We start from the raw sequence: 15,125 nt of genomic DNA, 5'->3' as shown, positions 1-15,125 counted from the left end.
AAGACGGGCTGGGGTATTTGTAAATCTTGCTTGCTACATGGGGGTTTCTGGTATGCAAATGCCAGAAGGGCCAGTGCTCCTTGGAGGTTCACTCTGGTGTTTCCAGTGGCTCCTACTGGGAAGTTTTAAAACTTGATTCATTTTGAATCTAGTAGGAATTGACACATTTGTCACAGAAAACAGTCACTAAGTTTTGATGCTTCTGCATTTCTGACATACTTCTAAAGGAGGTGGTGTAGGTCAGGGTGGCATCACCAGCACTGTGTAAGAGCAAAAGGAGGAGCTCAAGGCACTGCTGCCACCGTGCTCCTACTGAAGGGTCTAGCTAACCTTTGCCTCCGAAGGCAGTAAATTGACTCTAAATTTTTGTTTATTAAATGGATACTTAGAATTCTACATCCATTGTTTTCATATCAAAACAATTCAAGAATTCCTCCATCGTGCACTACTTCCCAAGTTATTCAATTTAGTATAGATTTTTATTAGACAATTAAGCATTGAAAAATACGGCAAAGTCTCAGCTGGAGCACTAGTGCTAAAAATAGCATGGCTGCCGGCGAGTATTTCTTACAAACAGTACAGCTTAAAAAATTTTGCATATCTTTTCTATGGGCATCTGTCAGCCATGCTGTTAAAATTTCAATGAATAACTGCGGTGAAATAGAAAATGCCACAAAAGAGACTTGAAAAACAAAGCGATGGTCATTAAAAACTGTGAAGCAGGAAGGTCTCCTTTTCCTGACATTTAAAAGACACCACCCTTGGAAAAAAAAAACCTATCACTAATGTTTATTACTGGACTCTTTGCTCGCCTGCTCCCAGCCCTTAAATGAAAAAAAATGTTTATGCAATATTTCTTAGAAAAATTACAGGTATTCTAAGGCACATGCTTTGGATTCTTCAAGAAATCTCACATACAGGAGACAGGCGAAGTATACAGGTGTACCCCTGTGGCTATCCAGAATACAAGGCAATGTAATATAATATAATATAATACAATAGAATTGTACTATTGATTGGCTACTAAAGTGAATAATTTAAAACTTATAACTTAAAATCAAGTATTATAAATTAAGAATAGGAAGAGTGATTCTAAGTTTGAATGACCCCAGTGCTGCCCGCCGATGCTTGTGACTGGAAGGTGGCCAAGCAGGACAGCCCACACAGAGTCCCGAGGTCCAGGGACTCGGTCTCGCCTCAGAGACCAGACCGACCAGGCAGATTGACCTGTAACATGTTATTATGCTCATCTTTCTTTCCAGACTTGATTCCTACTGACCATACCTCATTCAGTATCAACCACTGGTACAGAAAGATGTGCTGAAAAGGCAAAAATCACTCATCTTGTCAAATTTTGTAGGATATGAGTCAGAGGACAACAGTAAAGCTGGAACATTTTACTCAGATTTCTGCCTGCCAATATAAATACACACAACACAGGCATACTTGTATTTGCAAGGGTGACTGTATATTTCAAACTTCTACATGCTGATGCAGAATCAGTTTCTTTTAATAAAAAAAAAAATCATATTCTTCATACAGACCATTAAAAGCTGAGAAATGTTTGTCAGAGACACACAGTCTCTCAACAAATTTATTAGCTAACAATCAAAATGCAACCCAAAAGATCAGAACACCAACCCAGTAAGAGAAGCGAGTGTGAAAGAGGAGGTTATAGTAACGTGTGCCCTTATAGGCAGGTGCACAAATCGGGTTCTGATGGTGGTACTGTATTCATAACGACTATTCAGTTTGTTAAAAATAGAGACCGCAGTAAGAAAAATCAAGGCTCAGGGGCACATACTGGTTTGGCATGCCAAAAAAAGAGGGCATTGTAAGTGTAAGGAGGTGTTCTGTTTGGACTGCACACAAGTTACTTATTTGCTTATTTATTCATTAGTTGAGTATGGCATTGTTCTTCTGAGATAGATAGGTCTGGTCAATAGTGATCTAACAGGAAAGGTAGGTTCGGATATATGCAGGTGTTTAATACCCAGGCCCTTGCCATAGCTAGAACTAGCTAAGCTAAACTTCATTTAGAATAAGTGCAGACAAAAGACAGGCATTGAAACGCACACGCTTTCAACAATCTGAAAGGCATGCAGCTAAGTGTAATTCAAAGAAAAGTTAATTGTGAGTCGTGAAAGAACAAAGTATTGTTTGAACATTTCATGTGAATGATTTACTTACAGAACCCTGAATCTTACTTAACAATATAGTGGGAACTTTCAGTAAGAGCAACATTTCTAATCAGAATGAGAGAGAGACCCCTTCACCCTACAACAGCTAATACAGTCGTGTCCAGGGCACTGCCCTGGGCTGCAGGACAAAATCCTGCAGAGGTGGAAAGGGAGAAGTTCCACGTGGCATTCCTTGTCGAACATCACTTTTTGTTAACATGCTGCAAAATAGATTTTCAGCTAGGAAAGATTAGAGACAAGTGTGTGAAACTTAGTTAGCTTTAAATATAATAAAACCTCCTTTGTTGTTATGTCATCCTGTTACATGCTGGGACAATTTTCAAGTCTCCTCTTCCCTTGTCCCAAGCGAGTGCCTTAACCTCTAGGGTATTGGCTATTTGGGTATAAGCTGATCTCTCGCTTAGCACTTAAAAGGTTTTGATTTCATCAAACAGAGAGAGAAAGACTAAATTCCAGCCGTTTTCAAGAGATGTGTATCTGAATAGCCTGCGCTGAGAAAAAAAAAAAGTCTGACCTTAGCCTCCAAGCTCTCAGTGTTTGGTGTACTAAAATACTGGGCTTTGCTGAAGATCAGTCAGTTTTCTCTTCACAGCAGCCATCAAAGGAAAAGAAGAAGAAAGCCTGTTTAATAAAAATCCTTTTTGTAGAACACCTTGAAAAGCATTTGCAATAAACAGAACTTAGAGCGCGACATTTATGTCCAAGGACCTGACAGAGGCAGAAGTATCAGGAACATTAAACCTTCAAGATCAGGAACTCAAAATGTTCTCAAATTCTTAGAGCTTTGATGACAACTGATTGCCTACAGAGTTTTACAGAAGAAAGACCTGAAGCCAAAGCTGCATTTGGCTCAGATATGGAACCGTGAATGGATTATCTGTGAGTAGTTTCTATGAGCAAACTGAATTTTCAGAACACTTGCCACTGACCCCTGTTCCTTCCTTACACCCATAATTAAGTAGAAGCAGAGATACCATGAAGAAAGTCACAGACCAAAGCACTGCAGGCAGAAGCAGGTGTTGCTTTTATCGATAATTTCCCTTCTACCCTCTCTGCCTCCCAAGCACCTTCCACTACATTAGATGGATCACCCAGTAGTAATCATAATTACTGCCATGATTCCTCATATAGCTACACACATCTCTGAGCTGAACAGATGGTCCAAGCAAGAGATGGGGTTTCTGCAGTTAATTTTTTTAACTAACTAATGTATACCTGCAGCGTGTCCCAAATCTCTGTGGAAAGCAGAGCCAGGAGATTTCAGACATTAGCATAATTCTAACAAAGATTAACAGCAGGGTGAAACCTGTCTTGTTTATCCACTAGCAAATAGCAATAACTTAAACACACTGGAGGCACGACCACATGAGCCTCCTGATAGCACGCCTTCCTGTTCTGCTCCAATTTGCCCTCCTCATCAGTGTTACTGTTCTTCAACTATTCTACCCCTGGACCTCTCAAAGGGACAGGCTGGCAAACATACTGACATATGTGATTAATGTGTTATAAGCACCGGGGCTAACCAGAGAACTCCAGAATAGAGGATACCATCACAAGAACCATCAAATAAGCTGGCTGTCATTGCAAACAGCTGAAAGTCCTATACATTTTTCTGCATGCTACATCAGATTGTCTCCATCTGGAGTCCCAACAGAAAGCAGTCCCCTACTTTCCTTAGATACTTGCATAGAAAATGCAAATTCTGTTCACTTTGCAGAACAGCAGAGCTTTCCTGAGAGAGTGGTTCTCTCTTTCTTTGTACCTCAGGAAGCAAGACCAATTTCCCAAACTAGGTCTCGGCTCCAACAGCCACCGCCTATGAGTGCGATGCAGCCGTGCAAGCTGTAACCCCAGCCTGACTTTTACTGTTCGTCCTCGGGCAGGCCACACTCCATACTTACAAAAGGCCGGCAGGCAGCACGCGTGCAGCAATGCTCATCGGAAGGGCGTGCGTGGATAGGTGGCATTGCCCCCTCAGGGGGGTGAGGGTGGGAAGTGGCAGTATATAAATACATGCTTTTAAACACAACCTCTTCTTTATTCACAGAGGCTGACTGATATAAACTAGTGTGGGCTGAAGGAGGTTCTTTGACTCACAGCAAACAGGCGGGTTGCAGCTTTAGAAGAGGAGCCATGCTGGCGGCAGATGGCAGCACCTGCAGCTCATGGGTGCTCCGGTGTCAGGGATTGATCATCCAGGATTGATGCAATACAAACAGCGAACGATTCCAGATGGGGAGAGGGGCTTGTGTGCCAGCAGAGATCTCCTCCTGCCTGGTAACCGTGTAATAACTGCCCGATCCTCAGCAAGTTCCCTGCCCAAAAGCATGCTGTAATCTGCTAAGTGACACACCTTGGAAGAGCTCAACTTCCAGGATCACTGCTCCTCCAGCTGGGGCCACAGGCTTACCTGGGCTCTGTGGGGATCTCGGCAAGGGGTCCAGAGACTGGAGAGAGCAAAAAGTTGCCAAGAGGATGTCCGGGAAACACACGTGTGGCAAAACAGACCATTGCCAATTCCTGTGCAACAACTCCAACGCTCATGAATTTATGGTAACCTCCCACTAAGGAGATCTGATCTTTGAGTATCTTAGCTAGAGACAGCAAATTACACTGCAAATCAGCATTTGAGAAGGGGACCCTCAGCTCTTTCCAGACTTGTAGGTTTTGGAAATTAACATTACATCAAAACCCAAAAATCTATAACCTCATTCTGATTTCTGCATTCTGCATGGCTCCCACACCCCTACAACTCCTGTTCACTAACCTTCCAGTGGGATCAAAACTGTCAAGGAAAGTATTTCTTTCGCTGTATTCTAGCACGTCCTTCACTCTGTCCAGACCGGCAGCCAGGGCGCTGGAGCAGCCAGCAGCGACTCCAGACTCTGGACCAAGTCCTGCCACTGACCCACCGCATGACCTTGTGTGACACCACTGCTGCACAGCTTGCTTTCTCCATCTCTTACAAAAACATGTTGAAAAGAAAGAGAAAATTCTTATCCAGATTTGCAAATCCCTTTAAGATCTACAGATAAGAGGAGCCCAACTAGTATTATACAGTATCTATATATAGTATACTAGTATATAGAGAGTATTATGATCCTCCTAGCAGGCAGGAATCCTAGAGACAAAGTGTGACAAACACAAAATATTCAGGGAGAGATCAACAGCAAGAAGATTTCAGTTGGTTCAAATCCAATTTCTTACAAACATTAGGTTTGATTTCTATTTCCATCAAATCTGCCTGCATATTCCTTGTGTTCATGACAAATTACACCGTGAAGTTCATACTGGGTTACCTACATGAAACTAACACATTTCGTTTGTCACAGTAACTGAAATGACAGTAAAGTATTTTAGTTTTGAACAGTATAGAAATAAAGGGGGAAAGGGAACTGTTACATGCTTGTGAGTTTACAAACACTCCTCCCTGACAGGCAAAACAAAAAAAAAAAATCACGGAAAGAAAAACACTGTCTGCTTAAAGGAAAAGACGAAGCTCAGGGACTGATTTAGCTTCCTATTGTTTTCTCAGTGATGATTCAAAATCCTGAAAAAAGTACTGTACGCCAGGAAAAGAAGACAGAGGACATTGCACTAAGTTAAATCTTGGAGTGCTGGATTAACTGCAGTGAGACAAGTACAAGCCTGGATTTGCACAAACACCTGATGCAGTGTTGCAGTTGTGCTTTTTATTATGGCTTTTGAGTCACACAATAACTAAAAAAAATTCGTTTTAATTAATGGCTTTGATGAAGCTCAAGACATTATAAATATGACTGGGTTGTCACACTAGAGGCCAAACACAACCCTCTCCCCTCCTTTCTCAAAAGATAGTTCAACAGCAAAATGACTCAAAGACTCCCGCTTCTTTGACTGCTTTAACGATAGGCATAAGCATCAATAAACATTTATTTCACACTAGAAGAGAAAGCCGGAATAGCTTATTTTAAAAATGCAACTGGGTCAGTAGCTGCCTCAAGTAGAATAAATGGGCTGCATGAGTGAGTATGCCCTAAAGAAACATTACTCTGTGGACCTAACTCCTGCTGATGAGGACAAATAGGCCCTTTTAGAGCAGGATTTTTAAAAGCGCAAAGTGATTTGGGAATACAAGTCCCAGAGGTTTCCACAACGCCTCGGGAGCACAATCTTTAGGCTCTTTTGAAAATCCTACCCCTAAACTGTACTCAGGTTTGTAATTTCAAAACCCCTGCTGATACTCAGCTCGTGAAGAACAAGAAGTTCTAGCAATGTATCTTTGCATATAGATACTATCTCTTAATCAAGGATTTTCAACTCTCTATAATCATCAATTGGGTCTCCAAACATCTCAGTTAGCTAAAAAAGTAGTTACCTTCATTATACAAATTGAAGAAACTGAACCATGGATAACTGAAAAGACTGGGTTAGTTACAGTTACACAAGGTGTTAAAACCACTGTAAGGAACAGCACCCACGCCTGACTCCCCCAGCTAAACTCTTAAAATTAAACAGTTCTCCCTCCCCAACACGACTGCAGCACTACACAAGCAACTGCCCTTCTGTAAAGCTCGACATGCGCTTCACAGGGAGCAGGTACACTTACAAATATTCGCACTGGTCATTCTTATCTACAGTAACGAAGCTACCTGTAAGCAACAGCACGTATGACTTTGCACTGTCGATTAAAGAGAACTGTTGTTGCAATTACCCCTACTAAGCGGCCTGTTCCGGCTCCGGGATCTGCTTCGCTGTCTCTGAAGTCGTGACCTCCGGAGCAGTCGATAGTAGTAAGACGGTCTCCCAGAACTTTTCCTGCTGTTCATTGACATTTTTGGATCTATTTTACACATACACACATGCAGGCACAGGTTCACTCTCCTCTCTGGCAAAGTAGCAACAATTCCAGCGTTTAATTAACTGGAGGTTGGTTCTTTGGAGTGGAAAGGGAGAGGGGGGAAGAGGAACTCTTCACTTTACACATTTAAAAAGAAAAACAACAAGAAGGAAACATAAAAAAGAGAGAGAGAGAAAAAAAAAGAACGCGGCACCAGAGTACATGTCTCAGCTGAGGGAGGACTTGCAGCAAGCAAGATAAACTGTACTAACAATTCCTGCCCCAAAAAAGATAAGCCTGCTGGAGTTGGAATAGGAAGCCAGAGTTGGCCTGGGCTCTTGAAACGTGAAGAATAGGCTGGAAGAAATCCTGGACTGGATCCTCTCCGCCGGACAGCAACATCTGATCAAACTGTACTGGAAAAAAATCAACAGCTTGCTGCATGAAAACGGCTGGGTAGCCCTAGGGTGCCAGCTAGTTTCTACCTGCCCTGGCCATCAGATCATTTCGGAGATGAAGTTTCAGGCGGCTTGGTCTGCAGCAGGAGGTATCTACGAAAGACTGGGTTGGGGAAGGGTATAATGATTTCCTGGCCATGGGACACATGTTAATAATCATCATGGAGCAAAAGCCCCGGAAAATAAAGTGAAACTTGAGAGGGGAAAACTTTAATTAGAAGTTGAATGAACAGAGCTCCAGACTCCCCTGGAGGCCCATTTCCTTTCAACATTCAAACTGAGTTATAGCACATCCCACAAATTAGAGAAAGAGCCTATTTACCATTTGGGTTCTGATGGCAGTGAAGATTCCGCCTCCGGCTCATATTGCTCAATAAAATTACATTTCAATGGGCAGAATTAACACTTTAAGCCATGGAGGAAAAGAAAAGAAAAGGAAAGGGAAAAAAAAGACTAACCAGATGATAAAAAATTTCACTCCACATTTACAGTTTAAAAAGGTCAGAAGTGAATTGTCCTGAATCCTTCATCTAAGCTCCTTCCCTTGCCAGCACAAAAAACGCTCTGAAGGAAGAGCGATAGACAACATTTCAGAAAACCGGAATGGTGGCCAAGAACTTCATGCGCTGCCACTTCTTCTCACAAGTTGGCAGATAACAGAAAAACCTCATCGGAGTGGGATGAACTGCAAAATGACATTTGCACAATACCTCTCTGCATTGTGTCCTAGTTTTGTCATTTTTCCCAGCCATTTGTGCAGATTTATCTTTATGGTGTCTCGTGAAGCTGCAGGAGTAGCAGGCTTGGCTGGGGATGAGCTATGTTCCCCAGTTAGCAGGAGCTTCTTCAGAAGTTTGAAAGCTTCCCCGGATTATACCGTGTTGTACCTTCAATAACAAGAGGCAGAAACTATCAGACTTCAGTTCCCTCCCCACGGCAGGAGTCCCTTCCCTCCCACCAACCATCCACCTTATTTTAGGATTTCATAAACTTGTGCAGTCATGGAAAACATCAGAATTCTACAAAATCCCTATTTCCTTATTTACATGAGTAGTAAAACCATGACGTTTATCAGTGAGAAAGGCCCTTCCAGGATGAAAAAACAAGTCTTGATCTTTGGGGAAGTCCATGCCTGGTTTTGAGGCCACACGTAAGGAATTCAGCGCCAGCTTTTAGGCAGCCAGGAACGAGCCAATCAAGAGGGCACGGACAAGTTCAGGTCGAGGAGGCAGATCCCAGCTGGACAGCGGAGGCTCCGCTGCTCCCGAGGGGGACGGGGCACCGGGCACCGGGCACCGCGGCGTTCCCCGGCCGCTCCCACCCCATGCACCAGCAGTCACCAAATCCCACAGCAGATCCCGGCGAAAAGGGAAAGGCTGCAGTTGCTACACACCTGCCCTCTTCTTGTTACCCAGAACAATTTTTTTTTTTCATGTTTGGGTAGATTAAAAAACGAGCAATAAAATACAGGAACAACTATAACCGTTTTCCGGATGACCAGAGACTCCTCCTGCGCAGCTGATTCAATCCACAAACAGAGCTGAGAACATCTAGAAGACAGCGATGGGAAAGGCTGAAAATGCTGAGGTTCACTTAAAGATCTGCTATAGACAAGAAGCCAGATATTCAGGTGCCTCTCTGCATTTTTGTGTCCTAATAACTGAGCTGGTAGCTCTTAAGAGAATCTTTTTACAATTATGCTTCTATCACTTTTATCATCTTCAAAACGGCCTATCCAATGTATTTTTCCTTTTGTCATTCCCAACAGCAAAAAAAGACACTGATGGAAATGAAAGTTTAAACAAAACCATTTTAAAAGCTCACCCAAATTCAGACAAATCCAAAAGGGGAAGGTTCAGGCGTTGGTTTTGCTTAACTGGAGCCAGGTGACTCATCCTCAAACCACCTGGGATGCGGCGAGGCCCTGGTGATCTCCATCACCTCTGTGAGCAGGTGGAAATGATCAGGAGATACCGGAGGTGCCTGCAGTCACCCTGCCCTCACCCACGTGCACTGCAGCATCTGTTCCACGTTTAGGGATTTTTATTTTTAATCAGCCTAGTACCTTCAGAAACGTTCATACAGGTGACCATAAAACAGGAGAAGTTAATGAGGGACTATAAACTATCATGACAAGAGAAAGCAGCCTCACTATAAAAGCATAAATGGCTGGGACTTTTGTTCAAGTTTTGCCAGCTTGCCTCTGTCTCTCTCACTTCAACAACGTTTTTGAAGGCTTTAAGTTCAGATGCTACATAGCAGCAGGCAACAAAATGAATGACCCCTCTGGGAGGGAATGTGACTGGTCTGGACCTTTCCAATTAATCCAGCGCTGCTCTTTTTTTTTTTCTTTCTTTTCTTTTTTTTTTCTTTTTGAAAGCCACATCCTGATACAAACGCTCTTTTGTGTATAGCAGAATCTATTACTTGCAAATATTAGATATATTAACTGCTCTGGAGGAAAGCTGACAACATTAAAATCTCTATCTCTAAAATAACACATCACAGTCTGGCTGTTCCCTCCAAAATGCAGAAGGACGAGTTCAGTCATGGGCTGTGCTGAATCTCGCAATAAGAGGAGCACATGGAGCCAAACGTAGCAGTGATTTTTGGGGTGTTAACTACTCCCAACCCCCTGACACCCAACACAATGAAATTAAATATCCACCAAACTGTAACATCACAGTAAAATATCCCGTTTGACACACTGTTGAGCTTTAGAGGAAAACTGGAGCACCCCAGCTGACCGGGCGTCCCCCGCCATCTACCTGGGTTATCCTGCTGTTAAGCCTGCTTCAAGCTGGATTGATTTCACTCCTTGACCAAAACTAACAGCATGTGAATAAATTTTAAATTAGCACCAAAATAACTTCTGGGACGGAGAGCTACACAAACATTGGCTTGTTTGCTTTGACATCAAAAGGAGCAGGCTGTTGCCTGAGGCTTTGCTCAGCTGTAGCGGGGCTGCTGGGTCCGGGGAGGCCGACAGAAGCCCTGCCTCCCCAGCAGCTAACACTTGCCTTTTTTATCATTTGTTTATTGCTTTGTGCTGGGAAAATAATGACTGTACTTCGGAATGCACGTTCCCAAGGCAGCCCCTACCGTTAAACCTCTTGCTTTCCCAAAGGGCTTCAGAGAGAAACAATCATTCCTCTTAACTCCCTCTGATTTTATGGCAAGGAACTTGAATTCCTTATTCTGAAAGTGAAAGTTTCCGTGCTCTGTCAGTAGGGCCCGGCCTGGCCCCAAAAGCTCCATTTGTACAGGCATGAGGATACACCGATTTGTCCACACACTTAATTAATGGCCTCTGAATTTAGACTACCTTCTGGAAGCCAGCAGCTTTAGTAATTTCATTTCAGTTTCCCATATTTTTTTCACACAGGACTCAACTGAGGCTTTCAAAAGTTAAAACAAACAAGAAAAGGTTCTGCCTTGCCCAGTTCAGAGAGAAGTGGCGGATATCAGCTTAATTTCTAATTTGCATTGCGTCAATGAACTGATCATCGAGAAGTTGAAAAAAATCAGACTGCAGCCCAGATTTCCCTGTCACGTGTAACTATACTACCTCTGAAGAACAATTATATTCCTTTTACAATCTGAGGCAAAAGGAATAAGGGAATAATCTCTACAAAATATCTGCCTTTTAAAACATAAGTGAAATATAACAGTGTTCTTGTCAGTGATCCTAGACACTCTCAAGATGTGCCTGCTTGAATTTGCTTGCAAGTCCATTGCAGTCTTCAGTTCAGCATATGATGAAGCTGGAAGATTTCCAGGCTTATTGCCTCGAGGCTACCGGGGATACATCAGCTCATATGCAGAGCTAGAGAGGAAGGTAATTTCCTTTGTGTAAGGATAACTTAACTTTCAATTCAGCTGTACCCATACCAAAATCTTCAGTGACATATTTGTTTGAAGACCTAAAAAGGAAAGTTTCATACACACAATTAAAAGTAAACTACTTCTTTTTAATATTTTAATGGAAAACAATGATTATTTTAAGACTACACATAGGCAAGTTAATTTCCTTACCACCTTAGGTGGAATGTTGCAGCTTTTTGATAGCCTCACAATGAATGGTACACGGATTTGGGATCAAAATGAGAAATAAACATTTACATTAAATTTAAGCATAGAATTCATTGCTCTCCATTTATTGAATGGTGTCACAGCTACCAAGACACTATGGAATACTCTTCCTGTCTGTATGCTGATGAAATCCAAATGGAAATGGAAAGTAGCCATTACACATACTATAGATATTTAGTGATATTAATGAGTAGAAAAAGCAGTGCCATATAAAAAAGGCAAGAGGAAGAATGTGTGTCTGAATAATTTAATATTAAACAAGAGTTCAGAAGGTCTTATATAAGCTAAATCAGGGCATGAATTCTTTTAGCATTGGTGTTCCCTACATACAGGCTATTACTATTGTTTACTATCATTACGTTTATTAGATATTTAGTATGGCGGTGCCCAGAGATGCAAAAAGAGATCACTGTCACATTGTTTGGGGATCTGCATGCACCACCAATTAAGAGATGATTCCTTGTCCACAGTACTTATGATCTAACTAAATGCACACACTATTGCACACACCGCAAGCATAATAATTACCGTGCCCATTTCGTGAATGGCGAAGCGAAGCCCCGAGTGATTTATACAAGGTCACGTGGGAAGGCTGGGGCAGGGCTAGGCGTATACCCTGGATCCCTTAGTCCTTGCCCAAAGAATTAATGGCACTTCCTCGCTCTCTGAAGACAATCCCCTTGTGATGAATAAGTATTAAGCATATTAATATCTTTTTTTTCTACAGTGTCTTTCATCCAACAGACCATAGATGCTTTTGCAGATACAGGTTCAGCTTTTTAACGTACTTCATACAAACTTCCTCTTGTTCACTCAAGTTAAAAAAAATTCAAGGGAAGTGCCCAATGTTAATCCCAATGAAAGTCAGCTATTTGGCTTCTAATAAATAATGTCCTGATTTTAAGAATGTATCATCATATATTTTAAAAATGCGAACAAAGAGAGTTTGTCAAATATCACACACAAAAAAGGAAGGAAGATAAAGAAACATAAAGCCTAGGAATTCCACCTCTAATTCCCAACAAGTCTATCAACAAGCTGAGTGTTGGACCACATTTGATTTCTGCATACAGCAGGCAGCTTCTTGACACTGGAATTCAGTACGACATACCAGCTCCAAATCAGAGTGGAACAGGCAAACAGGAGGTGGACAAACATGTTATTCATTGTGCTGGAAGGACGTGTAGTGCTTTGCAAAAAACATACAGAGTGATTCATGTAGGAAGAGTTGCTCAGTCCCCGGGCAGGTTACAGTAACCCAAGGAGAGTCAGCGTGTCTGAGAAACTAACGGGGGACGTTTCCTGTGCCACGCAATGAACTCTACTGCAAGAGAACAGGGAAGAAACACACAGGCTGACCTCAAAGCAGAACACGTTTCCTGACTACTTCCCAGTAGAACAATAGAGCTAAAGAACATAAACGTTTTCAAACCAGCTTTCAACCAGCTGGGGAGACCAAAATAAAATCAGTTCACTTACTCTAAATTTATTGACACTTATTCCTAACAAGAAAGAATACTCTATTCAGATAACTTGGTTTATGACCTGACTGGTAACAATGCTAATAAAATTTAGGAAGTAAAAATCTATCTTAAGATTTGTGCTATGATTTCCATAGACCTAATGAAGTAATCAAACACATGGAGTCCAACACAAACTGAAGAAGAAACTTCTACCAGAATCAAACATCCTGTGCCTCAAACCAGCCTGCCGCTTTCAACAACCCAGGAGAAAAAAAACCATGAGTGTAAAATCTCCATTGTATAGCAAAAATTCCCATACCAAAAAGAAAAGTCTTGTACAAAACCCCACATCAAACAAAGCTCTTCATACCTAAATGGGAACTGTACAACACTTCCTAGCATCATGCGCCTTCCATGAGTAGCTGCTGGGAGGAAATATTTGTCTAAGCCTGATTATTCTTTACAAAAACCCTTATTACTAAAATAAAATGTTAACAATGATCCATTGAGTGATTAACGGAGTAACTTCAGCTCTGGGTTTCCAAACATCTCCCATTTCCTTCTCCAAGACAAAATTAAAGCAGTTCTCTGCTATGACCTCTGTAAGCTGACCCATGGGGCTTTCTGTGAACTCAACTTACAGCCAACTTGAATGTATTCATTGAAACCCTTTTGCTCGTTCTCCGAGTACAGTTGAGCTAACGCTGCTATTCAGAGGGGTCACCTAGCCAGCCAGACTAAAACAAACACGCTTCCTTTTCGCAGAAGGATCCTGCCGTACAGCATTCCCTCCGACGGACGACGCTGGCCCAAGTCCCCGCTCGGCGCAGGCGGAGCTATGCCGCACACGCCACGCGCCCTGTGCCACCACTGCTCAAGGCTCCAGAGATTTGTTTCAACAGGAGAATGAAGAAAGTTGTCTGGGTTGCTCAGAGATGATTCACTTCAGTCTCGTAATACAACTGTTCGGATTTTTTTTATTTACAATAATACACAATGATGGCAATTTTTTCCCAGATTTGTGCTAATATTAACCACGACATTTAGCACACAGTAGTGCAATCTTTCTCCTTGTGCCTTTTTTTTACTATTATGATCCTTTTAAAAATAGCCTCTTTGTTCAAATGAAATATTCAGAAATAAACTGTTTTGTCAAATTTTTTTTATTACTTTTTTCCGCTGGAAATAAAAGCACTTTTACATTAGTCCCTACCACTTTTCTAGTACAGTAAAAATGGGAAAATTGCCTTATTTACTGTGAAAAATAAACTGGAAGATATTCAAGATCCTGCAAATCTCACGTTGAAAATTTGAGGGGAAAAAATGAAACGTATTACAAAAACATCACAGCATCGGAAAGCTGTTGTTTATTTTATTTAAAAAATAAAATGTCCTTATCTTGTTTCTTTAAACCACCTTTTAAACAGCTCATCTATCTTGCTTTCCAGAAGAATGCTGGCTCTGTGAGCTGTCTTCTCGCCAATTTTTCACTGTTGTGCAGGTGTGTAAGATTTCCTGTGAGTGATGAGGCCTCAGTGAGTGCTCAGTGGGTGAGATTAAAAAGATGGTTGGAGGATAACTGACTGAAAAGTCAATGTTTTCTGAGACAGCTTTGAAGCGAAACTTGTGGAAGACAGCTAGGCTCCCCGGCAGCTTAAAGGTGCATGGCCCCACACTTCCCAGAGATCAAACCAACCACGGCCTCCCAAAGTTTGCGCCTTCCAAATTCGGCTCCGGTCATTTAGTCTTTCTGCAGACATCTATCCACACCGAGCGGATGCAGTCTCTATTATTCAGGGTAAGTAGCAGAAACACGCAGCTTGTTTGGTACAGGAATCATAGAACAGAATCACAGAACAGCCCAGGTGGGGAGGGATCTCGAAAGATCTTCTGGTCAAGCCTTTTGTGGGAAAGGGAGCCTAGACGATGAGGTTTTATGATCAAAGAAGACTTAAACATTGCAATAGGTAATGCAGGAGACAAACCATCAAAGACAAGTACTGCCCGTCAAGTCTTGCAGAAAGTAGGAGCTAGCAGACTACTCTGTGCCATTGAGGAAGAAAGTACTGAAATTCAGAAATAAAGAGGGAAG

General features: G+C 42.0%; 1 protein-coding gene across 9 annotated transcripts in view; it reads right to left on the bottom strand.

Annotated features, from left to right (window-relative positions):
- Positions 1 to 7,233, bottom strand: part of DAB2IP (DAB2 interacting protein) — a 168,465-nt gene extending 161,232 nt beyond the window's left edge. For 2 of the 9 annotated variants that reach the window (XR_012778244.1, XM_075519907.1), the window contains exon 1: positions 6,895 to 7,233. Coding sequence is in view for 7 of the 9 variants with exons in the window: in XM_075519907.1 (XP_075376022.1) it covers positions 6,895 to 7,036 (142 nt within the window). In the remaining 2 variants the exon portion in view is untranslated. The remainder of the gene's footprint in view (positions 1 to 6,894) is intronic. The other 7 variants (XR_012778243.1, XM_075519904.1, XM_075519918.1 and 4 more) reach the window with 6 other exon arrangements.
- Between the last annotated feature and the right edge of the window lie 7,892 nt (positions 7,234 to 15,125).

The sequence above is a fragment of the Mycteria americana genome, chromosome 17 (assembly GCF_035582795.1).
Source record: "Mycteria americana isolate JAX WOST 10 ecotype Jacksonville Zoo and Gardens chromosome 17, USCA_MyAme_1.0, whole genome shotgun sequence".
NCBI lineage: Eukaryota > Metazoa > Chordata > Aves > Ciconiiformes > Ciconiidae > Mycteria > Mycteria americana.
Note: the sequence above shows the minus strand (reverse complement) of the source record. Positions and strands in the feature narration are given on the sequence as shown.